At 46.0% G+C, this 27,192-nt stretch overlaps 1 protein-coding gene across 3 annotated transcripts; it reads right to left on the bottom strand.

Annotated features, from left to right (window-relative positions):
- Positions 1-401: 401 nt before the first annotated feature.
- On the bottom strand, positions 402-27,173 carry LOC137795046 (adhesion G protein-coupled receptor L1-like). 3 transcript variants are annotated; one of them, XM_068592261.1, is made up of 26 exons: positions 26,302-27,173; positions 17,382-17,501; positions 15,322-15,535; positions 14,708-14,817; positions 13,922-13,936; positions 12,443-12,650; positions 11,745-12,009; positions 11,297-11,636; positions 10,919-11,212; positions 9,594-9,697; positions 9,257-9,442; positions 9,105-9,143; positions 8,845-9,025; positions 8,627-8,749; positions 8,231-8,448; positions 7,939-8,112; positions 7,102-7,314; positions 6,789-7,009; positions 6,520-6,586; positions 6,304-6,392; positions 5,262-5,430; positions 5,019-5,168; positions 4,822-4,918; positions 4,630-4,740; positions 4,113-4,130; positions 402-3,786 (listed from the first exon to the last, which is right to left on the bottom strand). In XM_068592261.1, exons 2-26 carry the CDS (start codon positions 17,449-17,451, stop codon positions 1,790-1,792), a joined length of 5,673 nt encoding a protein of 1,890 aa, XP_068448362.1. In that variant the 5' UTR covers positions 17,452-17,501; positions 26,302-27,173; the 3' UTR covers positions 402-1,789. The 3 variants fall into 3 exon arrangements, with proteins under 3 accessions (XP_068448362.1, XP_068448363.1, XP_068448364.1); XM_068592262.1 differs by lacking the exon at positions 13,922-13,936; XM_068592263.1 differs by lacking the exons at positions 4,113-4,130; positions 13,922-13,936.
- Positions 27,174-27,192: the final 19 nt, after the last annotated feature.

The raw sequence follows: 27,192 nt of genomic DNA, 5'->3' as shown, positions 1-27,192 counted from the left end.
GACCGCATTTATTCTGTTGAGTGTTTCTGGCCATCTGACGAATATATTATTTGATTCCCTTCATGCTCTGCTTTTTGTCTCCACCATCCAAGATGTTTGTTGTTAAGAAAAGTAGAGTCCAGAAAACTGCAAATCCACTCCGTATAATGTAGTACATGTATGTATTGGGATTCATGCTCTACGGAGTTGAGGCGGATAACAGTCGTTATACAGTAGCGTCAACTCATCCGAAATAAAATACCCCTTTTCTCCGTCAGCATTGGTGGAAGAAGAACTCAGATCAAACACCGCCATTTAAATATATTATGTCTTGCATTTGAAATTGTGCTTAAAAATGTAAGCCTGAGTATCAAAAGTAAAAGTAGACCCCCGTCAGAGTTTCATTATTATAGACAGTAGTATTGGTTTATTAGTACTGAGGCATGAGAACCATCTTAATTGTAGCCAGGTGAGTCATAGACAATTTAACACTTTATATACTGATGGGTTGTTTTAATCTGTAACAATGCTTCATATTGAAATCATCATATTTTTAGTATATAGAGTCTCGATCTACAAAGTAACTAACTGTAGCTTTCAGTGTGAAGAGTAGAATATATCATGGAAGTATACAAGTAACGTACAAGTACTTATAGTACTGAGTAGATTTACTTCGTTACATAAACCACAGCTTGTAAAAGCAATTATTTTCATCCGTCTGACCCAGACTGTCTCTTCATTTTATCCATCAACAATGACTGCAGATCTGCATTCCTCCCTCGAGTGAAACACCATTCTCTCTGTACATCCACACAAAGAGAGAGACGGTAACATTTATTTCACATGTTTACTTGAACTTCAATAGCAATACAAGACAATCAGAACACTGGAGGTCGATATTTACAAGGATCTCAGCGGGTTGCAGAAAAGTTCTGAGGTTTCATCTGATCTCTGGCTCTGGAGTCAATAGTTCTGTTGCTATGACAGGCTCCATGGCAACGAGTTCCATCACCAACAGTTTGTGGCAGGTGGAGGGAGGGGTGGTGGTGTTTGGGCGGAGGATTCAGGGGGGTCTTGATGTGAAATGGGATTGGTCAAGAGTTCAAAATCAGTAGGAGGGGATGTGTGTAAGAGCCCCCCCCCCCAGTTGATATTGATAAAATGCTTCACTGTGATACATTAATTATACAAGAGTGATGTATATACACACATTCACACTCATCCTTACACACACGCATGCTCATCAAGCTATTCACACACACACTCACGCTCACACACACGCGCACACGCACACACACACACACTTCAGCACTTTCCTCCTACAGTATGTAGCCTGGTAAAGCCACTATAAAGTCATGCACATGTTCTTTGAAAGGATTTTTTGGCAACACACAAGTGCTTCTTTGACACACTGTTTGCTTGCTACAGGGAAGGGCAACACCCAGCCGACAAACTAATAAAAAACTTAAGACGATGGGCCAATAAGGTTGAGCACCAATGAGACGGGAAGACACAGAAGGGTTTCAGGAAGGAGAGAGCAAAGAGAGGAAGTGGAGGAGGAAGAATTATAAATGGATCACAGTCATAGAAAAGTAACAAAACATGAAAAGGGGGAAGTCTCGTGGTGATCGGGAGATAGAAGCAGGGAGGAGCCATCAGTGTCATCATCATTACCTTCATTAACCCTCATCATTATCCTCTTTGCCATCATAATCATCATCTTTTCCATCAGATTGGTCTTCGTTATTTGTTTCCACCACCGTCTTCCTCCTCGTCCCTGGTTTCTATGCCCCGATCACCACCGCCCTAGTCACAGGCTCGTCACCCGCTGCATCTGTCCGTCGTCTCCCTCCGAGGTGGGCTCTGCTGTGTACACTGCCTCTCCATTGGACGCCAGCGGCGGCGGCGGCGGCTGGTAGAAGGTCTGCAGATGATTGGGCCGCGGGCCGAGCGGGGGTCGCCCCAGGCTGTATGGCAGTTCCAGGGCGGGCCGCTGGGTCTGGCCCATGGGGCTGTTGACCTCTTCTGGACCTTCGGGGCTGCTGTCCGGGTAAGAGAGGGTCGGAGGCGAGGTGCGGGTATAGAAGCGAGGAGGGGAGCTGCTTCGGCTGTACACCTGGGGGGAGTGGCGCGAGTAGAGATTGTTTGGAGGCGAGTTACTATCTCGAGGAGCGAAGATGTTCGTCGGGGGTGAGCTTCGGGGGAAGATGCCGAGCGGAGGCGAGCGGCGGTCTCCGGGGTAGAGCGGGGAGGGGTTTGAATCCCGGGCGTAGATAGGTGAGGAGTCAGGGTCCAGGTCAAGATCAGGGGTCAATGGCAGCGCGAAGCTGTCAGAATCCTCTCGTTCGCCGTGATACCGAAGAGACCCTCTATCTTTCCCTCTTTTCCTCCCGTCGAGGCCGCCATCTTTGCTCTCGAACAGGAAAGCCTCGTCCCTGTCTATATCCATCCCTCCTCGCCACACATCCAGCGCTCTATCCTTCTGCTTCTCATTTTCTCGCTCGATCCCTGCCCTCCATCCATCTCTGTCCTTTAAAAACAAGGATTCATCTTTCTCTCTGTCCATCCCACCTCTCCATCCGTCAATCTCAAAATCTTTCTTCTGCGTTATAAAAGTCTCTTCCTGGTCCGCCTCCCCCCGCCACACCTCCATCCTTCCACTTCGCTTCTCCAGCAGATGAGATTCCTCCCTCCCTCTCTCCATTCCAGCTCTCCATTCGTCCATCTCTTCATCTCTCGTCTGAGAGGTAAAGGACTCGTCCCTCCCTCTCTCGTTTCCTCCCCTCCATTCGTCCATCATCTCATCTCTTTTTAAGAGAAACGTCTCGTCCTTGTCTCTGTCTTGGACACTTCTCCATGCCTCCACACCTGCATCCCTCTGTTTCATCAGCAGGGGCTCTTCCAGAGCCTTGTACAGGGAGTCCGACTCCTGTGGGGGAGGAGGAGGAGGAGGCGGGAGGGGCCTGTCCCGGTAACGCTCCCTGTCTCTCTCCCTGTCCCTCTCTCGGTCTCTGTCGGTCCCTAGGCTGGGCTCCACTGTGCCGCGGTGGCGTGACAGGGTGCCCGGTGTGCGGCTGAGGGTGGAGTAGGGCCGTGCCTGAACGTCAGGGGGGCGCGCCTGCTGCCTGTCCTGGAGCCCGCGGCGGCTCAGAGTGCTTTGCAAGGACCTGTCCCCGTCTTTCAGCAGCTCACGGGACTCAGAGTCTCCAGAAACCCGCGAGTGTGACCAGCCGTCATGCAAGCGCGGCGCCGTGGCGTGATCTTGTCCACGTGTTGTGGAATGTGCCTCAGCGTCCTGTGTGTGGTGCCGCGTGTGCGCCCAGGCCTCTTGTGCGGTGTGGTGTGCGTTTGGCTGCATGGTGGCAGCCCAGCCCTCTTGGGGTGGCTGCGCGTGTCGAGTCAAAGTGGCAGTGTGTGTGAGGGCGGCCCTGTCGTGGTGCTGAGGCCGCGCCAGGCTTCCGTAGCGCTCAGGAGGAACCGGCATGGCAACTGAGGGCCTCAGGTTGCTCTGCACCAGCTCGGAGATGATCATCTTCTCCAGCGCCGCCGCATCGGACAGGTTACGACGCATTCCAGCACCGCTGCCCAGATCTGTGGCCCCGTGGGGGGTGAGGAGGGCCGGGGAGATGTCATCACCTCCTATACCGACTCCTCCCTCCCGCAGGAGGTCAGTGCTGCCCACCACTCCAGCTCGGGACCCGGGTGTGGTTCCCAGACCGTGCAGGGTGAAGGTGTTGGGGGTGTAGCCTCCATTGAGACACACACTGTCCAACCCACAGGACTCCTGGCTCTGGGACACGCCCCCTTCTGTTGGAAGAAACAGGAAGGTGAAAATTAGCGAACAGGGAAACCATAAAAGGTTCACATGAAGAGATTCAGGTGAATGAATGGATACATGGATGAGAGAGTTCAGGGTTCATGTGCGTAGTGAGGAAGTGGCTTTCCCAGGAAAATGTTAATATTGAAAACATTCTTTGATGAAATGTTCAGTTATGCCGCCACATGAGAGAGATGCATGTTATGTCCTTATGGTCAATAATTACTGTGTGCAAATGCTGCACAGGTGGTCTATGAACTGAACAAGGAAGTGGCGCTCAATGATTCGAGTGAGCACAATAAAGGAGAGCTCATACTCTTTCTGAAGGTTCCTACTGGTCCACGTTTAGACAGAGAGACAGAGAGGGGAAGAAAACATTTAAAAGACAAACAACTCAAGGTCAAAAACTAGAAACAGAACACCACATGGGTATAAACCAAAAGCTTTTCATTCAAAACATTCAGAATGTACAGGAAGAGAAAAATGTTCAACTGAAGAGAGGGAAATTCAGGAAGTAGAAGCAATATTATCTCATCACAGATATAAATGTATGCTAACAAATAATTCAGGTAAAGAAATGTGACAAATAATGTTTACGCTAATTTAGAAACAGTATTATCACTGTTTGTTTGTAAGTGAGCAATTGCAAGTTGCAAATTGCAAGAAAAAATGTCAAAATTGCCAAAACTTGAAGGAGTGGCCGTAGCTGGGCAATCATGCGTTTTGCGAGGTACTGGGAGGTACACATAAGTAAAAGGACAGTGAAAGATACCAACATAAAGAGGGAGAGTTGAAAACATAAGCTCGTCCCAGAACGTTGTGATGAAATGTACCTGTGGAGGTGAAGGGCTGGTTGTAGCCCTGAGCCAGCATTGTGTCGTAAGGAGAGGCTCCAGCGTGAGTCTGCAACACTGGATTAGTCAGGAAGTGATTCCCCAAAGCAGCTGAGGAGAGATGGAGATACATAAATAAAACTGCACAACAGAAGAGGCAGCACTGACATTTAATAGAGTAAAAATCTTTACCTCGGTTCAGAGTAGGCGTGTTGTTCACGTCTGCAGCGATGAAAGAAGATTCAGTCTGTCTGCGAACGGTGTCATTCCACATCCTCCTGATACGACTCTGGAATATCAATATTTCACACAAGGTCAAACTGACTCAGACACAGTGAGAGAAAGAGAGACAAAGAGCCAGAGACTTAGAGGAGTGTATTGTAATGTACCTGTCTGTTCGCGGTGGCTCTCCGACTCTGGCTGCTGGTGTAGCGGCTGTTGGACCGCAGGGCGGCACCCTTCACCGAGTCCGGAGAGCTGGAAGAGGAAGTTACGCAGCACTGGGAGAGGCGCAGGCATCGGCCGTAGTCCTTCTGACCCTACATGCAACATTTCGACATGCAACATATCTGGTTAGTCACAAATGACGAGGTCCTACTGTTACTTAAAGACAGATGGACACAGAGACAGACCTTCCTGGCGAGGGTGCAGTGCAGTATGGTGATGAGGAGGCCCTGGGCGGTGTTGAGGGAGGAGAAGAGGTACGCCAGGAGGAGAGACGGAGCGCACAGGAACATCAGGCCCGAGGACCAGGTGACGCTCTGCAGGAAGAGCAGCGTCAGGGAGCCCACCGCCCACGCCCTGGAAATCACATGTGAATTTTCACTCTGACAAGAACAAGACTTCACTCACCTAAATCTGTTGGTAAGTTGATTTTTCCAGTTGCCGAGTTGGAAAGCTACAGTTGCAAACTTTAATACAAATTACTTTCTGTCATATTTACTCAAACTGTCACTTTAACCTGCAGTAATACAGATAATCTGTGGAAAAAATCTGGTTCCTCCTCGCAGGGCCCCTAATGGCATTCGCACCTCGCCCGAAGAAAAGCAATCAATCAGAGCCGGGGAGTCAGTAATGCAGCAGTCGATCACTGCTCGTGAACTGCGTTCAAACTGTCAAACCAGGCAGTGAGAAAGTATGAGAGCTAATAGTCTGGAAACACAAATATTATCTCTTTTTACATACTTATCCAGACCAGCAAATGACTTAAATCAAACTCCATACTGCTGTCAACACCGCTGGAGTGCATTTCCTTTCTGATCTTGGAAAAGCTGTGAATGTTTGACTCAACATGCGAGAGCTTTAATAAAACACAACTGTTTTATTTTCTTTACATTGGTTCCCTTTCTCAGATGAAAATGTTATAGATCCTTCAAACATAACAGACTGAGTCCAGCTCAAGAAACATTCATTTCCATTTAAAATACAATGCTGTACTTCTAGTTTAATCAGGTTAAATAATTAATAATCTACTAATGATATGAATAATAATATTACAAATAAACATGCAACAGGACGGGAAGAAATGTGCATTCAACTTTACTGTTACGATGTAATGTTATTATGATTGTTGTTATTTTGATTCACTTAATTGTTTTTCATAATGTGATTGGAGCCACTGAAACACAACATCTTCACGTAACACAACAGATCCGCACGAGACACTGCGCTTACCTCAGGTTGTCATGGCGACTGGAGTCTGGCTTCAGAGCAGCAGTGCTGTGCATCTTATGTAAAGTCATCACCAGCACAACCAGGTTCAACTGAGAGCAAAGACGGCGTAATATGTAGTTATTATTAATGACTCAACATGATGTTATCACACGCTGATGATTAAAAATATATAAAAATGTTTGTGTCCGATTGAGAGTATGAAATATCTGTTCTCACCGTAATGACGACACCGACCGGTCCAAGGAAACTCCAGATGAAGTAATTGTCTGTTCGCAGCCAACATCTACAGACACACACACACACACAGACACACACAAATATATCACAGTCAATAATAATCTCCTAAATAGCAAGGTCAGTTAAGGATACAAAAATATACTCCTCCCACCCCCTTCTCCAATACACACACACACACACACACACACACACACACACACACACACACACACACACACACACACACGCACACACACTAGTCAACATACGCAGTTTTGGAGCCGTAGCCTCTGAAGTCTATGGCTGCAGAGACGGCCACCACCAGCCCAGGAATGGAGTAGCCACACAGGTAGAAATACTTCCTCCTGGAGTTACGGCCCTCGAACACTTCCCGCTGCAGCAGGTACAGCTCGACCGCCTCCAGACACAACCAGCAAAACACTGAGAGCAGCGAGAAGTGTAGCAGGCCAGCAATGATGGAGCACACGACCTGCAAATTCAGATAGGAAAGATGGAATATTTCACAAAATGCGACCCTCGACCACCTGCGTTGAAATACATCAGTCATGAATGAGCACTCACCGTATATTGCGTCTTGTTGGCACCAACAAGGAAGAGCAGCTCTGTGATGAGCAGGTTGGCCCACAGGTTGCAGTGGATGGTGCTGTGGTCCGTGTGCCAGGGCGCCCCCTGGCAGCACAGGGTGGTAAGGCAGGTGGCCAAACACACCAGCGCGACAGAGATGCCAACCCAGGAAACCACGTAGACAAGAAGCTCCTCTACACCGACCCCAAACTGAAGCAGAAAGGGAAGAAAGCGCCGGTGATGAGTACAGGAACAGGTGCAGATGCGGGATTGTGAGCGGATATGGATGTATTTAGTGTTGCGTCCTTGTGTGCCTCTGGTTGTGTGTCCCAGTGTGTTACATAACATCTATTCAAATGAATAAAATCACACCCAACAAAGAGGACATCTTGCAGAGAAGCACTTAATTCAATTTCATGGCAGGACAAAATAGCCTGCGGCATTTATCACTCTCTCTCTTCCTCTTTTACAGCTACAACCCACAATTAGCATCCCCCTCTGCGCTTGACTTTAAAACAACATTTTGAACAGCAGAGTGGGGGTGTAGTCCAACTGTGCTTCAGCGAATGGGTGGACAAAAGTGGAGTCAGGAAGCTTTTGTCGGGCGAGGACGGAGCTGGATGCATGAAGTTACAAGTTCTGCACCTGGCAAACTTAAATGAGGCAGTAGCGGCAGTAATATTGCGTAACACGGTTCACTCATACATCTAAACAAATGCTACATGCTACATTTTGCGCCAGTGACATTGTGCCTCTGTTCTGTGCGAGAAAAGCGCTTCAGGAGAAACACACACACTCAAATAATGCAGCAGGTTTGTGCTGCATGCTACTTACAGCCGGTTGCTGATATGTCATGAGCACGGCATAGCTGGACAGGTGGTTGCAGGCGCAGGTAGTGTGTGTGTTGTTAGTGTGTAACAGACGGCAGCCCTGCGTGGACCACCGGCCGCTCCCAGAAACCCCTGTTCCGTTCCAGAAAGAGCAGTTGGGGCCAAAGTGGTTGTCCAGCTGTGGAGTCAAACGCACACTAAGTCATATTCAGGAGCATACAGCACACATGATACTTAGTGACCATGAGGGGATTTGCTCGTTCTAACGATAGAGGTCAAGAGGTTTTCAAACAGACCTGCAGGTGTCTGAGAGTGAAGATCACCGGCTCGGAGAGATACACTCTGTTGGATCCTCTGTGCACGGAGGCAGAGATGACATGGGAGTTGACCACCAGACTCCTGCGTCTGGCCTCCGATCCCTGGCCCAGCCCCAATCCGAGTCGCAGCGTGGAGTTCTGGGTAGTCAGGAAGGAGCCGAGGTTCTTATAGAGCGAGAGGACCAGCTTCACCTGGCCTGCAGAGGAAAGGTGGACATAGTGAAGAGAACATTTGAGACAATTTTGATCTGTGAACAAAAACTATATTACTTCCACAAGCCAATACTTGTCCCATGGTTTACCAACCCAGGCGGCCTACTTTATAATACCCAGCTGTACCCAACATGTTGATTAGTGTTGGTGTGTGTCACAAACCATTGTTGCTGTACTGTTGCAGAGCCAGTGCTGATATCTGCAAGATGCTGTCGCTGTCGTAGGAGTGAGGGAACGTCAGATCCTGTATGTCTGCCTCTGTATTTAGCACATACACCTCCAGATCTGTGACCACAGGAACAGACATACACACAGGCTCAGATGAACTGGTAATTTCCACACGTGTCGAGCAAAAGAAAGAAAAGAGAGGGACCACATACCAACATTTGGTGCCCTGTCACTGAAGCGGCCTTCATACAGATTGTTTGCCAATAGAAATGCTCCTTTCTCCACTGCGTCTAATAGCAGCGATGCCGAGCGGGACTGATCAACACTGCTCATGTCCGCCCAGGACACCAGAGCCTCAGGACCCAGCAGGTTGTCCACTGTCTGAACGACCGCCTGACAGAGAAAAAGAGAAAGAAGTGTTTTATTCTTACTCTTTTTATTATCTACCTGTCTGCTTGTCTGTCTCTCTTACCTGAACATAAGCTCTGCATGTGCGTTCCCTCTTCTGCAGCTAAAAAAAAAAGAATTTCCAAAAATCTGTTAAAATCATCATCGCTGACATTTCTGCTCTCATTTCCAGAAAAGGTCAAGATCACCTCCGGACTGACAACAGGAACAATGTACCTTGTTGTAATTGCGCGCTGCTGACTCTTTATTGGCTGGTCTCAAGGCCTGGAGCTGGGAGTCCAGGATGTCCAATAGCTGTTCAATTAACTTGACCGACATGCTGACATCACCAGCGTAGATTCGTCCCCGGGTCAAGTTGACCAACTCCCCAGCGATGTTGGCCGCGTTCTCTCCGCTCTTAATCTGGAGAGAGGCGGGAGTGTTTGTAATGTCAAATATTTTGACATTTAAGAGAGAGCTGCTTGTTGACTGGCTTCAGGGGATTTGCACAGTGTGTGTTTGTGTGTGGGAGTGTGTGTATGTGTGTGTGTGTGTGTGTGTTTGTGTGGCTAACCTTCTGTGCAATTTGGCTGACCCAGGGAGAGGTGCAGTTGGAAAGGTCAGGCCCTCTGGAGCTCCAACCCACCGGAGACTGGATGCACTGATAGGAAGCGATACCTGCAGAGGCAGACGGGGCGACACACACTGTCAGAAAGAGAAAGGACGGCTTGTGTTTTAAAGGACTTGAGGTGGTTCGACACTTGCAAATGTTTTCCCATGAATCTTCTACCTTTGCATGCAGCTCAAAAACGCTTGCATTTGTTTTCATTTTTACATTTTTCTCGAAGCAGATAATGCAGTGCAGCAAAAATACAAAACAATATGGATTTGATCAATAATTAATGAAAGACCACACAGTCAATAAAACCTGAGTATATGTTTGTGAAATAAACAATAAATCAGGAGGAACTATTCCTAAAAATGTGGACTGTAAATGCGTATTATCTGTTGAAGTCAAGAATTGGATACTAATGTTTTTGTTTCATGCAGAATGACTTCATAATTAAGACAACATATACGAACCATTAAGGTGTCATTTTTGTGACAGATGCGTGGAACCAAAAACTAAAAAAAGCATGGGATCTTTTTGCTTTCTAAGTAAATTTTTAGAAAGTTCCAGCAAGAAACAACACAAGCGTTCATTTGGAGTTGTGTTTTAAGTCTAGTTGATGCATTTAGGTTAATTATTTACTCTCCTTCTGTCTCTATTGGGTTAACTTCTGTCAAAAACACACGGGTTGTTGGCTAATTAGCTGTAGGTTGTTTGACTGTCACCAGTGAATTGCTTTGAAACTGAACTTAATGTACTGTAAATTTTTTATTATGAGCTAAAAGAGACTAAAAGCTCAGTAAAGCATAAAAAATTAATAAAGCACAGAACTAGAGTCTCTTACACCAAGTTCAGTTGCAAACATTTCGTATCAGATCATTCCCCGGTGAATCCATCACCTCTGTGCTAAAACCAATGTCCAAACCATCCAACGTGATTAGAATGAGGCAGAAGCCCCACCGGCTTATCTACATAATCTGAATAACAGCTTTGGCTCAGAGGGAGCGCTGCGTGCATGAAGACAGCTGCACACGGAGAGAGGAAGAGTTGACGAATCCAGCTTCTCTTGACAATATGAACTCTTTCTTCTTCTCCCTCTAATATGAGGGCAAGTTCAAAGAGGGGACATCCGACTACATTTCAAAGGGAAACAAGATACAGACACACACATGCAGCTCCCCCCCCCCCCCCCCCACACACACACACACAGAGCAGCATGCGGATTGGCATGCTCACATCTGTACACACACACACACACACACACACACACACACACACGCCACACCTACCCAGTGACCCTTTCGGGCAGGGTCTCTCCACTGTCTCTCCCTTCAGCGTGGGCGGCCACTGCACCCCTCGCGCCACTCGGCCCTCACATCCGCCCACCTGACCGGGGCCCCCAGGAGCCAAGGGGACACGCAGAGGAGGACGTGGGGTCAAAGGGACCATGGCTGTGATCGGCCGCTGGTCAAAGGGTCCTCGGTTTATGACGCCAATCGGGTGAGAGGCCGACGGCCGCACTGGGGTCAACGAGACAGTGGCCGTGTAGGAACGGACGGTCGTCATCAGAGACGAGAGAGGACCTGGCGGGATGGAAACACAGCTGTTTCTCTGGTTTCAACGCGCAGCAGAATGCCCAGATGCATAAGTGCACTTGTTCCACAGACCTTTAGTGGGCGGTGGCGGTGTAAACTGTAGCGGGTATCTCAGCACATAGTAGTTGTTCCACACATACAGCTGGTTGTCTCTGGGGTTGTAGTCTATGGAGGAGATATACTGGTATGGGTTGGGGAATGGTATTTGAACGGGCAGCTCCTGTCCACGGCTGGTGTCGTAGGCATAAACCACCATGTCGCTGCCGACTCGACCCTCGGCCTGCCCCTCATCGTCCTGGAAGACGGAGCGCACGGCGTAGAGCACCCCGCAGGCCATGAAGGCATTGCTTGCCCCGCGCTTGTCGAAGCCGGTGGCCCACGTACCTTCAAAGCGCAGGGTGTACGGGTTCACCTGCAAATGGGAAAAAAAAGACATGGGAAGATGATATAACTCAGTCATAAAACCCTTTATACTTTTCTCTTTTCGGTCATCGATCTGTTTTCCTTCTTCCTGCTGTACCTGGCTGACGACGATGCGTCCATTATTGGCTTCAGTCGAGTAGATCACCCAGAGGCCGTTCTCGTCCACCGCCAGATCAATGTCTGACTTCCCTCCCCAGCGGTAAGGCGAGGTGTCGTGGTAGTTGGCATTGACCACCACCGCCTCGCCGCTCTTGATGCGTGTCCGCAGGTCATATTTGACCAGATTGCGTGTTCGCTCCTTGTTGTAAAACACAGCGCCGTCATACACCACAAAGCCTGTGCCGTCCACGCGGCTCGGCAACCTAGGAGAGAATGATGGAAATATGAAATGTACATGGAAGTTATTTAGAAAAGAGAGTTTATTTCATCCTACAGGTTCTACACGAGCACATTTAAGGCCAGAGTGAGAATGGCAGACTCCACCCTTATTTTTGTAGTGTTAACACATTTAATAGCAGAATAAATACCAAACACAAAAAGAATAAAACATTGGGTTCGATGATATAAATCTAAGGGTTGTAACTTGAACTCAGCTTGTTTTTTTATTTAGCTATTCATACGTTCAGTTAATATGTTCAGTTACTAGATGTTTAACATTTGAAAACAAGGTTTTAGGGACTTTAAACTCTCATTTAGAGAGTCAGTGTTGCATTGTGATGTTCCATTTTTAACTGATTGAACTTAAAGTCCATCCATCCAATGCATCCATCTAGTGTACATCGATACATTACTCACTTATATGTGGTGGTGACCCTGTTCTGGCGGTAATCGTCCCAGGAGGCGTACTCATACAGCACTTCAGTCCTATATGGCGTCCACGGCATAACGTACAGCCTGTCACCGGCCTGCAGCGGGTCCTTACACCACGCCCCCGACTGATGCTCCGCTTCCAGAAGAGAGGAGGCCGGCTGGATGCTGAGCAGTGAGCCCGGGCACACGAAAACTGGAAGACGGAAGTGAGGAGGGGGAGATAGCAGGATGTCAGAAAGAAGAGGAAGAAGAAGAAGAGCGGGGAAGGAAGTGAGGAGCAGAAAAGTGTGGAAAGATAGTGGAGATGGGAAGAAAATGGATTGACGCATGAAAAATGGATCGAATTAGATGCAGTTGATGCAGCAAGAAGAAAAAAGAATGAAGAGAAAAAGAGAGAAGGATTTAAAACACCTGTGCTGATCTTAAGAGGCAAGCAACAGAAGAGACGTAAATGTGTTGAAATTCACACACTGTTAGCCTGTGTGTGTATGTGTGTTTGTGGTGAGTAAAACAACAGGGACACTGCAATGAAAGGTGTGTGTGAGTGTGTTTATGTGCTTTGTGTGTGTGTGTGTGTGTGTGTGTGCGTGTGTGTGTGTGCGTAAGTGTGGGTGTGGGTTAGTGCAAAAAGAGTGAAAAAGGGTGTGAGGTAGAATCAGGGACGCAGAAGGCGGAGCTAAATTTTGCCTTGAAGTGAATGAGAGGGCAGGTTAGTTTACGCCGAGCACAACGATTGGTCCACCCACATGTCAATAACTGTATGAACACACATATGTACACTGTACAGTCTCACACTGGCATGCAAATAGGCATGCACACACACTCACACACGGAAGCAGTGCTTGGTAAGCACACATCCATAAGGATATACAATCACACACATTTGGTCTTATTTTTCCTATGAAGATAAATAAGGGGCTCTTCCTATAAGGGAAGAAAAGGGAAAATAAGCATGAAGAGGATGATCAGACAAGTAGGAAGGAATGATTGCAAGAAAGAAAGAAAGAAAGAAAGGTGCTTGTTTGTGAAAAGGAAATAGCAAGAAAGAGAGAAAAGGTAAGAAGATTATGTTTATGTTTGTTTGAGCAGTTGTGTTTATGTTTGTGTGTGCACAGAGAGACTGAGGGAGAGAAATAAGAGACAGAGAGATCGACCAGGAGCAAGAGAGGAAGAAGAGGGGGAGAAACTGGAGAGAGAAAGAGAGAGAGAAAAGTGGAGGGACTATGTGCAGAACCTGGATAAAATTGGATAAAAGGACGGGTTTCAACCACAATAGATGAGTAAAATGAGGGTGACAAAATAACCAAGTAGGAAATGAAAAAAGGGGGGCAACATCCAGCATGACTACGAAACAACGTCCTAGGGTAGGAGGAAGAGAGAGATGGCAGGAGAGAGGAAGAGGAGGAGAGAAAAGAGTGGGGGTTGGGGGTAAGAGATCAAGATGCTACAATGTTTTGTTTTTACCTTTTTGGTCCACTTCTACTCAAGCATAGGAAAAAAAGAGGGAGAGAAAGAAAGAGAAGTCAGAGGGTGAAAGAAGGGAAGTAAAGTAAAGAAAGAAAGAAAGCAAGAGAGAAAGAAAGAAAGAAAAAAAAAAGATAAAGAAAGAAAGAATTGCACAGATAAAGACTTTGGAAGTCATTCTCACTACAAACTTTATAGTTCACGTAAAAGAAAGAAGAAGCACAAAAGAGACCCTGCATACCCCTCCCTCCTCCTTTACGCCCCCTTCCTCCCCCTCTCCCTCCCCCCACCTCCCCCGATCTCTCCTTCCCTCAATCAGGCTCCTGTGGAGAAAAGAGAGCAACTCCCGTGGCGTGAATCTGAAAAAGAAAACACACACGCATGCACGCGTAACTGCATACATGCACTCTCACGTACACACACACACACACACACACACACCCACAGGCACACACACATACAGAAGACATACAGTATGCAAATGTCCTACAGTTTCCCTCTCTGTACTTTCTCCATCCACCTTTCATTATGTATTTCACACACACAAACACTCACACACTCACTCACTCCCTGAGAAAAAAAAAAACTTCTATCCATCAATGTCTCAGGGATACAGTTGACATCAGAGGTTATAAGAACAAAAAAAACATAAGCCTACAATATAGCCAGACCCATATAGATTTACATCTCTGTGTTTCGCGTGCACATGCACATATTTGCGTGTAACCATGTTTGTGTGTGTGTACGTGTGTGTTTATGTACGTGTTTATAAATATGGATACTTACTGTAAGGGACGCACTCATACTGGATCTCCAGGTACTTGTATGTTCCAGGACAGGGGTCAGGGAACACGTCGACCCCTGCGACCACCACACACTGAGTCCTGTTGTTACACCTGGAGGACAGCAGATGGATGGATGGATAAGTGAAAAAGGGATGATAGGAAGAGAAAACAATGAAAGGACGGAGAGTGATTAACAGACAGGAAAGGGGAAGCAAAGGACACTCCATTTGTCTACTCTCCCTCTCCCTCTGACTGAATATTGATCAGTTCTTCTAGGAAAACACTGCTGAGTACACAGCTAATGGTGCAGTCAGGCACTCAGACTCAGCTGGAGAGATTACTGCACTTGCACGTACACATGACTCCCAACAGAAGTATTGGCTTCGTCTAACGTTTCCTCTGACATGAATCCACAGGTCTATTGCATGGCAGTGCACACTACGGTATGTAAGAAACAGTAGATGCTCTCATTGATTGGTTTAACTGCTTCCAAAATGTTTGCACATACTCAAACATAAAACAACAAGTATGTCATGACAATGTGCGCCCTCGCTGAATGGTTTAAGCTCTTCCACAAACACAGACAGCGTGGTGCGCAACTCAGCACATACACACCTCTGGGCCATGATCTTAAGTGCATCCGGGAGGTAACACTGTGTGTTCTCCATCTGGAAGGGGTCTGCGTCACAAATCTTGTCATCGGTGCGTCCATAGTTGGCTGTCTCCACCATCACCACGTCGCTTCCTGGGCAGCGGAGCTCTATGGGGTAGCCCTCGCATGCCAGCTCCCGGCGCAGCAGCCCGAACGGCATGGCGGCCCGGGACATGGCTGTTCAGGAGGGGTGGAGGTGGAGGAGACGGGGGGGATAGGATGAGGCAGAGGGTAAAAGGTGGAGGTAGTAAGAAAAGCAGAGAAATCCTTTTCATTCATCAATAACGTTTTAAGAACAATTAGCATTTAATCTGTCTTCCAATTCAGTAATGATTGGAGAATCCAGTGAAGGGAAATCATCTTAACAGACTTTTTATATTGTGCTATGAATAGATTATAAACGATGAACGTAGTGACATCACCCACAGGTTTCTGAGATCAAAGTGGGTGGCCCGGGCGTCGCCATATTGATTTCTTTTTAAGTAGAAGTGACAATATTTGGAAAAGAGGATAGTGCTGAGGAAGAGCTGGAGTTTCACACCAGAGAGATCACAGATTAAACACGTTTTGTCTCTGATTTGTTTTCTGATTCATTATTTAATGTAACTGTATTCTTAGGTGAATTGTATTTTCATGATCTGTTATTTCTCTCAATCATTTTCATGATGGATTATGGATTATGAAGGATTCTGTCAAAAACACTTTTTACACAATGTATCAATGTTTCCATTCAGTCACGTGAGGCTGATCATTCCTCATCAAAACGTCTGTTTCATGAGGAATGCCATTTCAATTTCCCCCGAAACATTGAGCCTAATAAATAATTCCAGCGTTCAAGAGAAACCATAATCTTATTATGAGTTATTTTATAAAAATGATCACATCCTAACTTGTCGTCCCTTGTGTTGGTCTGTTATAATTGTGTGGTTTAATAGGCTGGGTTGAGATAACCCTGATAACATGCTCTCAGTTACTTTCTCTTGCAAAGATAAGAGATAAACCTTTTCACAGGCTGAGTGCTGTATTGACATCTATAGATGAGTTCCCTTAAAATACAGTTCCAGGGATTTAATCAGCCATGAGCAGGTATGATGATACACCCTCACTAATTACCCAATTACAACAAATGTAATTTAAACACCCTGATTATCTCGATCCAAACATGCTAATACCTGTACAAAATGGAAGCAATCCATAACATTATTATATTTCTGCGCTGTTAACGTGTCTGATATAATTTAATCTTTAAAAAGCAGACATGTGTGAGAGCTTACACTCCCAGATGCAAGCGGAGCGCGATTATTGAAATAGATCCCACTGCAGCGCCGCTGTGACACCTGCTTGTGATGTGATGAGGGAACTACATCACAATGTCGTGTGTTTCAAGTCAATGGGGCGGATAAAGTCACGACTATAAGATGCTAGGTATAAAAAAAAGAATTGAAGAGAAAAAGATTGTAATATTTAATTGTATTCTCCTTGAAGACTGGATCTTACTTTGTCACACTCTCTGTGTGTAAACTCACCTGACTGACATATTAATCTGTGTAAAGCAGGGTTATTGGGGAAAGTCACATTACCATATCCTTAATCCGGTTGTTCACATCATCTCGAGTATCATGTTATGCACATAAAGGTGTTTTCTGCGTCAGGATTAAACCCACAGTTAAATCAGTGTGCTGCCGGTGGACTGTAACTGTCCATGGTGCTGAATGACTGATCGCATATTAAGGAGCAGGCGGCTCCTGAAGCAACAGGCTGCACACTTCAGACGTTTTGACAAGCTTTTGTTTGGGCATGTCACAAAAGGACTTTGCCTTGCTTTAGCGGCAGTGAGTTCCAATTTCCTTAACGACTTTCCTCAATTTGCAAAACAATGACTTATGAAGGAGTCATGCAAATCTACGTAGAAATGGTATCATCCATTGCTTTCTGTTCATTTTTTCCCCCTGATTAATCCTGCTGATTGCTGTGTCACAATCAACACCTCAACATGATACTACCTCAGAGCTGTAATGCTTACCTTGGCCGGAGGGCGCGACGTAAGCCAGAGTGAGAACACACACCCCCAAAAACCACAGTGACACAGCCATGCTGGGCAGGAAGAGTTAGGACGTCACACCACCAGCCGCGTTAGGAGAGCCTGGGGAGGGAGAAGTGTAAGAGTGAAGAAGTACACCCTCTCCTTGTGTGTGTGTGTGTGTGTGTGTGTGTGTGTGTTGGAATGACCTATAACAGACACTGAGAGTGAAAGAGTGCATGTGAGAAAACACAGCGGGATGGCAAGTGGACAGACAGTCAGAGAGGAGAGAGAGGAATAGATAACAATTGTGCATTTGGTGCAGCGAAAAGTCCCTCAATCTGTTGTTACCATGGTGATAGCACAGTGCAGTCTGAGAGAGAGAGAGAGAGAGAAAGAGAGAGAGAGAGAGAAAGAGAGAGAGAGAGGGATGTGCTGGATGTGTAACTGCGTGTTTGTGAGTGAAAGCACACGCGTGTGTACGTGTTTTAAATCTGTAATTAGCTAGGCGCAACAGTGGCCACTGACCCATAAAAGAGTCTTAATCTTTCCATCCTCACACACACACACACACACACACACACACACACACACACACACACACACACACACACACACACAGGCAGAGGGCTGGGCTCAGCTTAGGCTACTTTTCAGTAATCCTAAATAAATGATGTCGTGGAGACGATCTCCTCCCCAGCAAGAGTAACGAGGTAAACAGCTGACTGAGGGCGCAGGTGATCCGAGGGTGATGCTGCGCTGTGGAGTTTAACAAGGGAACATACGGGACGCAGGAGGACGAGACACAAGAGAACAACAGTAATGTGACTCCCTAATATAGTCTGAACTCTTGGCCCTGGACAGAAGGGAGGATGGAGGCTGAACGTCGTCTTGCACGGCATTACTTTTTTCCCCCACTGCTTAGCTTTCCAATCTGCTCCTGCAATGTGTGCATAGTATCCAGCATGATGGTCTCCTGTGTGTGTGTGTGTGTGTGTGTATGTGTGTGTGTGTGTGTGCTCGGGTGCAAGAGCGTATGTGTGTATAAAGATACATATGTGTGCTTGCGAGGGTTTGTTTGTTACTTGCTTTTCTCTCCGTCTTCTTGTTAGGTAATGATGGCAGACAGATTTAGGTCACTCCTCAACAAATGTCCAACATGCATTCAGAGACGTGTGCTTGTACAGGGCACACACACGCACGCACAGACACGCACGCGCGCGCACACACACACACACACACACACACACACACAAACAGACTCTCTCTCACACACACACACACACTTATAAGAAAGAGAAAAGAGACCTCTGCCTTCTTTAAGTCCACTGAACCAACTAGACTGTAATAAAGGCCTTGGGACCACTGTGATACACACATATACACAAACACACACACACACACTAAACACAGTACATAAAAGACACACCAGAATGAGAACCTTTACGTTTTTTCATCACACACTCACACTGATACACGCACACACACACACACATGCACACACACACACACACACACACACACACACACACACACGCATACCAACGCACACACAACACAGCTCATCTCATCCAAAACCCTTATGGCAGCATGTTCTTTTGCTCACATAGCCCCATAGCCCCTCTCTCTCTCTCTCTCTCTCTCTCTCTCTCTCTCTCTCTCTCTGTCTCTCTCTCTCTCTCTCTCTCTCTCTCTCTCTCTCTCTCTCTCTCTCTCTCTCTCTCTCTCTCTCTCGCACACACGCACACACACGCACACACTCTTAAGTGTTGATGCAGAGTAAGTGGAGCACAGACACTGATGGGCCTTGACAAAGCCACACACCCAGTCCCCTGTTCGTAGCACCATGCTTCCCGCCTGCAACCAAAATCCAGCCCCGGGCCACCGACCGGCCTACTTGGAGGAGCAGCCTTCTCTAAGTGAGAGTGAGTGTGAGTAGTACACACACACCCAACCATGTGCACATACAGTAGACACAGAGAAACTGCATTTATCTGCATATATCTAACAGTGTTAATAGTAAATTAGTAGCAGCAGAAAATGAATTTTAATGATCAAATTAACCCCTTCACTAACAGTGGTTTTACCCTTACAATTGTTAAAACCACCATTCAGCTTTTTCCAACTCTCTGTGAAGTGAAACATTCATTTATTGTTATGGCTGCTCCATTAAATCAAATGGGAATATGATTGTGTTCATTATTTTACACAAATTCACCCAAAGTTCAGCCAAAAATATTTGGTATTTTTGGAAATTCTGGGAGTTGTGATCAAATTTAAAATTAGGTCAAGTGGGTTTCAACAGTGTTTGGCTTTATGGGTTTAAGTCATTGGAGAGGAAAACATTACAAATATTTACAGGTTACAGCTCCTGAAATGTGAGCAATCTGCGTTTGGGAATATGTAGTAGGACTGTAGTAGAGAATTTCACTATCTATGTTGATAACATTAAACGTTTAATCCATAAAGTATTCTCTAGCTCGAACATATGTTTTGTTCTGCCACTCAAATCCTGTGGGTTTCAGAAGGTAAGCATTATATATACGAAGTCCAAACTGATTGACGCGCTGCTGTGAGGATAAAATGTTACCTGAAAGCCATTAAAGTCAGCCTGTTGGAAATCATTCAAACTGATGTGAAATCACGGCGTGGCCAAAGATCACACTGTTGGAGGCGGAGGCCATAAAATCAACAGAGACGGCGAAAGAGGGACTAGCCTCCCCCTCCTTCGGTCAGAAAGCTATCAGCGCCTCGGGGCAGATCACTACGAAGCACAAAGTGACAAAACAGCCTTGTAGTCTTATGTTCCTAATGGAAGAACGAGTGTGTGAAGGTGTGTGTGTGTGTGTGTGTGTGTGTGTGTGTGTGTGTGTGTGTGTGAGCAATCAAGAGGTGAGGCAGAGACAGAGAGATTAGACTTCTGACAGCAAAGCGAAAGTAAAAGCTTTAATGGCTGAAATACTTTTTTAATAACAACAGTGTCGAGAATTTTCTTGTCGCCGTCGATAACATTTAAGGCTTGTGAGAGGATTTTTAAACGCGCTACAGTGCCCTCTGTGACGGCGAGCCTGTTTCAGACCATTGACCTCTAGAGCTCCCAGAGGGCTGAGGCCTACTCACCGCAGTCAGAGCCACTTACAGGGTTTTAGAGCCTGTATGTTTGTCTGGTCGATGCACGGCTCTGGGGAATGGAGGTGTCGCCCTCTGTCAATCATTCGCTTGTTGCAGGCGAGAAACCAAGCGACGCTCAGAGCCAAGTTCGGAGCGATACGACCTAGACTACGTGTCGGACACCCCTGAGAGCGTCGGGTTCGGGGAACGGGAGTAAACGCCTTGCAGATATGCAGATTGTGTTTTAAAAGTCATTTTCAAAGTCATCCACTGTTTGTTTTTTTCATAATGTTAGACATGAGTTTTAACATTTAGTCATCCGCTAACATACAAACTACTACATATCTGTAATGCTAACACTTATAAAGATAGATATGACGTTTCCATTATGGAAGGCCAAGGAGGGAAAATCCGTGGCTCCTCATAGTACTTTACATGCGTGTTACATCCTTTTAGCGTGAGAAGTAAGTTCCTTTCACCAAAATAATTGAGTCTCTTCTAAAGACTGCTGCAAGGTTGATTAAACATTGATACGTTTTCTCACATGTGTATCAAGATCGTATCTCTGCCCTCGGCTGCATCATGCCTTAGTGCACCATAAGCACTTTCTGGAAGAATGAGGATTTCTGGAGCATTTGGTCATCGATCAGTTTTGTTTTTACCTCATCGCTGTTCAGTGTGACACAGAATCGTTGAGGTATGAAGCTGTCGAGGAGAAGATCACCTCACAGACGGAGAGAACAGCCCACAAGACCTCGGGGTGATCTCAGGGGACACGTTCGGTGTCGGTCTTAGAACAATACTTGTACGTTGAAAGAGCTATTCGTCGCTGTAATCGTCCCTCCTCTCCTTATCCTCTGTGAAGCACTCCCTTCTTTGCAGTGGCGGTCCATGGTGTTGGCCTATAGGCCAGCTGTGATCGCAGCGCCCCCCCCCCCCCCCCGCCCCACCTCCAGTTTCGACTGCGCGTGTCTCACAAGCAGGGTGAGATGCGCTTGCCAGTAGTGTTACACAGTGTTACACAGAGTCCACAGTCCTCCAGCTAGAGATTTTTCTTCTTCTCTGTAAATTAAAGTGTCCTTCTTCTACACGTTAAAAGGAGCGCACCCAAGTTGACTAGGTGCGTACAGCGCCACCTAAAGTACTGCAGTGTGTGGTGCAGGGTCTATTGTCTGGGAGTAGGACAGAACCAGAGCGCGGCTAGCAGGCGTCGCCGTCAAAGAGCGTTAAGGAGCGCGCGTCAAGCCGGCCAGCGACCGGGCTACAGAAACAGAAAGCAAGGCAGCAGGAGACAGGAGCTGCTCAATGACAACATAAGCTAATAGGGTAAAATAATTATAATACATGCAGTGTATTTGTGAAAAACAATTACATTAATATATATATATATAACTTTTAATTAATAAATGTTTTTTAAATGAATTTTTAAATTATAAAATAGCTATAACTTTGTGATTCTGTTAAGGCCAGCAGAGAAGGCCTCGCCGGCCCTGACGGCCGGCCACTGCTTCTTTGTAAGTGACGGGAAATTTAATTCACATTCCTAAGCAAATATGAAGCAGTCTGTGTAAAAGTCCTCCATGTCAGAGGTGATCAAACCTTAACTTGGTAATGTGAACTGAATAAAGACCTATATGTTGTGTGGCGGAGAGGGGGGAAGTCGCATGTTAAGGACGTGTGAGCGTTCGTGTCATTAAGGCGGTTGTATAATTACAGAGTTGATCATGTGAGGATTAAAATGCTGTGCAATGTAACAGCATAGCTGTTAAAGCGTGGTGTAATTATGGAGGACTTATGCTGAGGCGTCTATGTTTGTCAGGCACTTTTATGAAATGAATAACAGGGCTTTAAAAGAAAATCAGATTTTACAGCTGTAACTACAACTTAGCTGTTAATTAAAACTGTAACAATTAGTGATTCGACAGCAAAAAAAAGCAACTCATTAATAATAAAATTATACTTTTTTTGGCTTTAAGCAAAAACGGCCAACATTTGCTAGTTTCAATCTCTTAGCTTCTTAACTGTGCAGATGTTATACTTTTCTTTGTTGCACAGGACATTGAAATGAATATATTTGGGTTTTGGCATGTTGGCGGGACCAAACAAGACAGCTGAAGATGTCACCATTGGCAGTGAGAGTCTTTAACGGACATTTTCTAGACAAAACGAATAATCAATTAAATGATTTTGTAACCAGGCAGAAGGCAATTTACATGTTCCACACAACCACACGAGTGTGAAAGTATGATGGGAAACCAGTAAGACGATATGGGCCAAGAAAGATGCAGCAATTAAGTAATGTGTTTTTCAAAGCTTTGCCTTAAAATTACCATACTGGCTTTACATTTCTCATCTTTAAATAGAAGTTAAGCAAAGACGGATCTTTTCATGTCCAGTATGAACAGCAACAGCGCTGCAAGAGATGTTGCTCCACGAAGTGTAATACGCTATTGTGAGCAACCGCAAATCAAAGAGCAGAACTGCTTTGTGGAAATATTGGATTAACTGAAAACCGATAATCCTGGCTGCTTATTTTTTATCCTTAAACATGAGGATTTTAGAGAAAAGACATTATATTAAATGATAAATTAATATATGGAATTCCAATTACATATCCTGTGACGTGGTATGGATTTTATCCAGGTCAGCTCTATACAGGAGGAACAATCACATCCACTAATACCTCTTTTCACGTACATATGGGCATGTTAGTGTTGTGATACTGTCAGACACATTTTTTGAAAAACTGTGATTCATCCCTTTAAAATGACACACTGTGTTGGTGTGAATAATTCCCGACACACTGCTGATAGTTTTCACAATAAAACAGCAGGGAGATGCTGCAGTAAAGGTCACAATGTAGATCCTGGAAAATGTAAATTCCAATATGTGAAGTGACCGGGAACCAAAAGTCTTGGGGTGGGTGAAATATTCATAATGGGTCGCTAACGTTGAACACAGAACACATCTACAGTTGCACTAATGCGCGTTCAGGTTGATGCTGCCCGAGTGCGTGTCGCCATTGAGAGTTTGAGCATGAAGCGAGCGTACACAGCGTGTGAGCTTTTCCAGCTCTTACAGCATTTGAAGAGACTGCATCATCTTCGCGGAGGGATAACAAGAGAAACCTTCATGTTTCTGACAGAGGCTGACATTCGGAAAAAGAACAGACTTCTATTCGGAGCAACCTTGAGCGTCGTCTGTTGGACTGCATGTCCCCGTCCTGCCTCTTTGCACTGAACATGATTTGTGTGTCATCATAACCTCTTCCTATAATATGAGCGCGTTCGACATGTCACTACGACAAAGTCCTGGACAAAAGAACAGGGTTGTGATCTTGAAGCGTGACTAAAAGTCAGGGCAACAAAAACTGCCCCTGCTTTCCGCGGAATCACTGACGGAGGTGTGACGGAGCAGAGCCGAGTGCATCCAGCAGCTTTTTGTTATCAGGACGGCGGAACAGGCTTCAGCCGGTCAATTTGTCTTTAGCCATAGGACCATTCATACCGTGAGATGAATCACGCCGGAGAGCATCCCATAGCGTTTACAAGATGGAGGCCTCCCCATGAATATGTGAGGTGTTGTTAAACCTCCTTTGTTTGTCATTGCATCATGTATATGGTGTACCTCTAGGATGGAGAGCCAATTAGAGCTCCGATACTGGAAAAATATATAAAAGGAATCTCTCAAGTGTTGAGGGTTTGGTTTGCAGAAATCACCTTGCAGTTTGTTTGTTTTTTGTAATCAGCACTTGGGTAACAGTGTGTTTTGCACACGGATTGCTGGGTTATATTATGCAATTTATTTATCAATTTTGTTTTCAAGAAATTCGCCCTGCCACAATGTGTCAATATCATGAATTATTTTTTCTTCCTTATAATGGCACCGTGATGGAAATCACATCATATACACCTCCTGGACAATATATGTAAACAAATAGTGTTGTACATGTAAACATGTTAAAAAACGGTATGCTTATTTGTGCTTTTAGAGCTATTTACACACCCAATTTTGAGACAAAAATTAAATATAGACATGATGGTCATTGCTGTTCATTTTCAGTTTGATAAGCTCTGTAATGTTGAAACCAATCACACGGAAACACAACTCTAGCCGACAGCAGAATTACAGCAATTAGTCGATTGACGGAAAATCAATTTGCAGCTTTTTTTGATGAGCAATTACACATTTCAATAATCTTTAAAGCAAAAATGCCAAAAGATTCCCTCGCTGCATCTTAAACGGGAGGCTGCTTTCCATTGTAATATGTTTAGTTTTTTTTTCTGTCACATGTAATGAAGGTTTTTGATTGAACAAAACAAGCAACTTAATGTCACTTTGAGCTCCAAAGAACACGTTTCCCTGATTTATTTTGCATAGACAAAACATTCATTGTCATTTAATCACCCAATTATTTTTCCAATTGATCTATAATGAAATATTAATTGCAATATTGTAACAAGTGAAATCCCAGCTGACGTCTAATCTCATATCACAATATTAATTTCACTGATAGCCTTGAACGGGCCTGCAAACACGCTCACAGCACAGACAGGAGACTCAGTGTGTCGGACTGAAGCAAAGAGACACGATAGGAACCTGGGTGAAGTGGTCTGAACAGAAAAGAGACAAATATGCTGCGTTTTACAAGTCAAATACATCCAAATTGTGTGCGTGTGCATGTGTGCGTGTCTGAGTGGTTTAAGCAAATCAATTTTCTTTTGTTCTCCTCAGTGGTTGATGTAAATCATCCCTACATAGAAACAAACCTCTGTTTTCTCTTTCCCATCTAACATGCACGGCGCAGGCACAGACACACACACACACACACACACACAGACACACACACACACACACACACACACAACTGAGTCACCTTATTCATATAAATCAATGCAAATCAATCATTCTTTTCACAAACGATAGACACACACTCAAGGTTATAAATGTATCAGACATTCCTCCTGACAGAAGAGCACGAGTCCTGTCGGCCACTGAGCCGTTTCTTTCTCCTCTCATCCCTCGGTCCCTCTTTCCCTCCCGCAACCTTCCACCTCTTTTATTTGTCTCCTCTTCCTCCTCTGCATCTCTCTCCGTTCTTCCTCCCTCCTGGCCTGGCCTCCTCCACTGACCCAGTCCTCTCATCCCCTCGCTGAAATATTGATAATGGACTCTCGCTCGGCCCGTGCTCTCCTCTTCTCCCTCTCTTTCCTCCTCATGTTCCCATCTGAGGTGAATCAGCAAACCAAACCAGCGAACATTTATATCAAACCTGAGTGTGTGTGTGTGTGTGTGTGTGTGCATGTTTACACCGCTTTCCACTGCAGCACAGCAGACACCGCAAGGAAGGAGTGTGATGTGTGTGAGTGTAATGAGCAAAAGTCAGCCCACTTTAGACAGACCATGGTGGCCAGCATGAGACACCCTGAGTCATTAGGCCACTTTCTCTCTGCACTCCTCTGAGGCCCAAAGGAGGCAAATCACGTGCCCATGAATATTTCACAGCACATGCCTCACACTCCTATACTATACTGACCCAGCTATAATGGAAGGGAGCAGTTTAGGCCCCGCATCAGATCACTGTCCCTCAGCGATGAAATGGTCCTTGACAGCAGCAGCAGTATAGGAGCAGGGCACCTCTGCTGTCTTATCATGCATTGGACATGTATGTGCGCGTGTGTGAAAGAGCGAGAGAGCGAGAGAGAGGGGGAGAGAGAGAGAGAGAGAGAGAGAGAGAGAGAGAGAGAGAGAGAGAGAGAGAGAGAGTGAAGAGGGGCGGGGTGCATCCTCATAGCCTATATCCATATCTTACCGTCAATCCTCCGGTTTCCCTCCTCCTCCTCCTCCTCCTCCTCGCTCACTGCGTCTTCCGCATTCCGTCTCTCCGCGCCCTCGTGCACCCACTGTACTCTCCTCCCTTTATCCCGCTCCGCTCTGCCCGATGCATGAAAAAAAAAAAAAAAAAATCTAATATTCAGTCGGGAAACGTTGGTGGGCGATACCCGCTGGACTATACAGCAGTCATTAGCCCGATGTGTCCGACAACAACTGGGCGTCCTCCTCCTGCGATCAGTGTCCTGTGCGGGGCTCTGCTCTGCTGGACCTCACACCCTCCCTCCGTCCTGTCGAGGCTCGATGTCTTCCCCGCTGTGCTGTGTGACTGTGCGTCACGTTGGTATCATAATTCCCACGGGTTTCATGGCCAGAGACGGTGCGGGCTGTGGGCCTTACAGCTCCGATTGGCGAGGGGAGGCGAATATACGGTCACACGCGAGAGAACAATAATTAGGCGCAAATTAACGCACAGACCCGAGATGCTCCGTCTCCCTCCGTCGAGTTTTAGCGATCATCAAGCCCGGGCGTCGTTTGTCAGTGCTGATCATTTGCGTCCGATATTACATCCTTGCATTTAATGGGAAATAACGTCGACGTGATGACAGCCGCTTTGCATATCCTTGAAGAATCGTGATGAGGCGCAGCAGCACATCAGGACGGATGTTGGGGGATAGATCAGGTTATCAAAAACATAAATTAAAAAAAGAGAGACAGGAATCGTGTTAGAAAATGTCGCCGTGGTAAAACATCATTTCAAAACGACAACAGCTGGATAAACCAGGAGAGATCAGGTTTTCCGCTCCTAGCATCGCCTTGCATCCGTCCTTCTCTCGTCTTCTTCTTCTTCTTCTTCTCTCCCTCTCCCTCT

The sequence above is a fragment of the Clinocottus analis genome, unplaced genomic scaffold (genome assembly GCF_023055335.1).
Source record: "Clinocottus analis isolate CAN_PGR_092001 unplaced genomic scaffold, fCliAna1.0.p SCAF_27, whole genome shotgun sequence".
Classification (NCBI taxonomy): Eukaryota; Metazoa; Chordata; class Actinopteri; order Perciformes; family Cottidae; genus Clinocottus; species Clinocottus analis.
The sequence above is the reverse complement of the archived record's forward strand: the minus strand, read 5'-3'. Positions and strand labels throughout refer to the sequence as shown.

Coding starts and splice junctions, on each gene's coding strand:
- LOC137795046 (XM_068592261.1), bottom strand. CDS start 17,451: ATGGCTGTGTCACTGTGGTTTTTGGGGGTGTGTGTTCTCACTCTGGCT. Junction 8,113..8,230: donor TCACTCTCAGACACCTGCAG/GTCTGTTTGAAA, acceptor TTGACTCCACAG/CTGGACAACCACTTTGGCCC. Junction 5,169..5,261: donor ACTGCACCCTCGCCAGGAAG/GTCTGTCTCTGT, acceptor TGTTGCATGTAG/GGTCAGAAGGACTACGGCCG.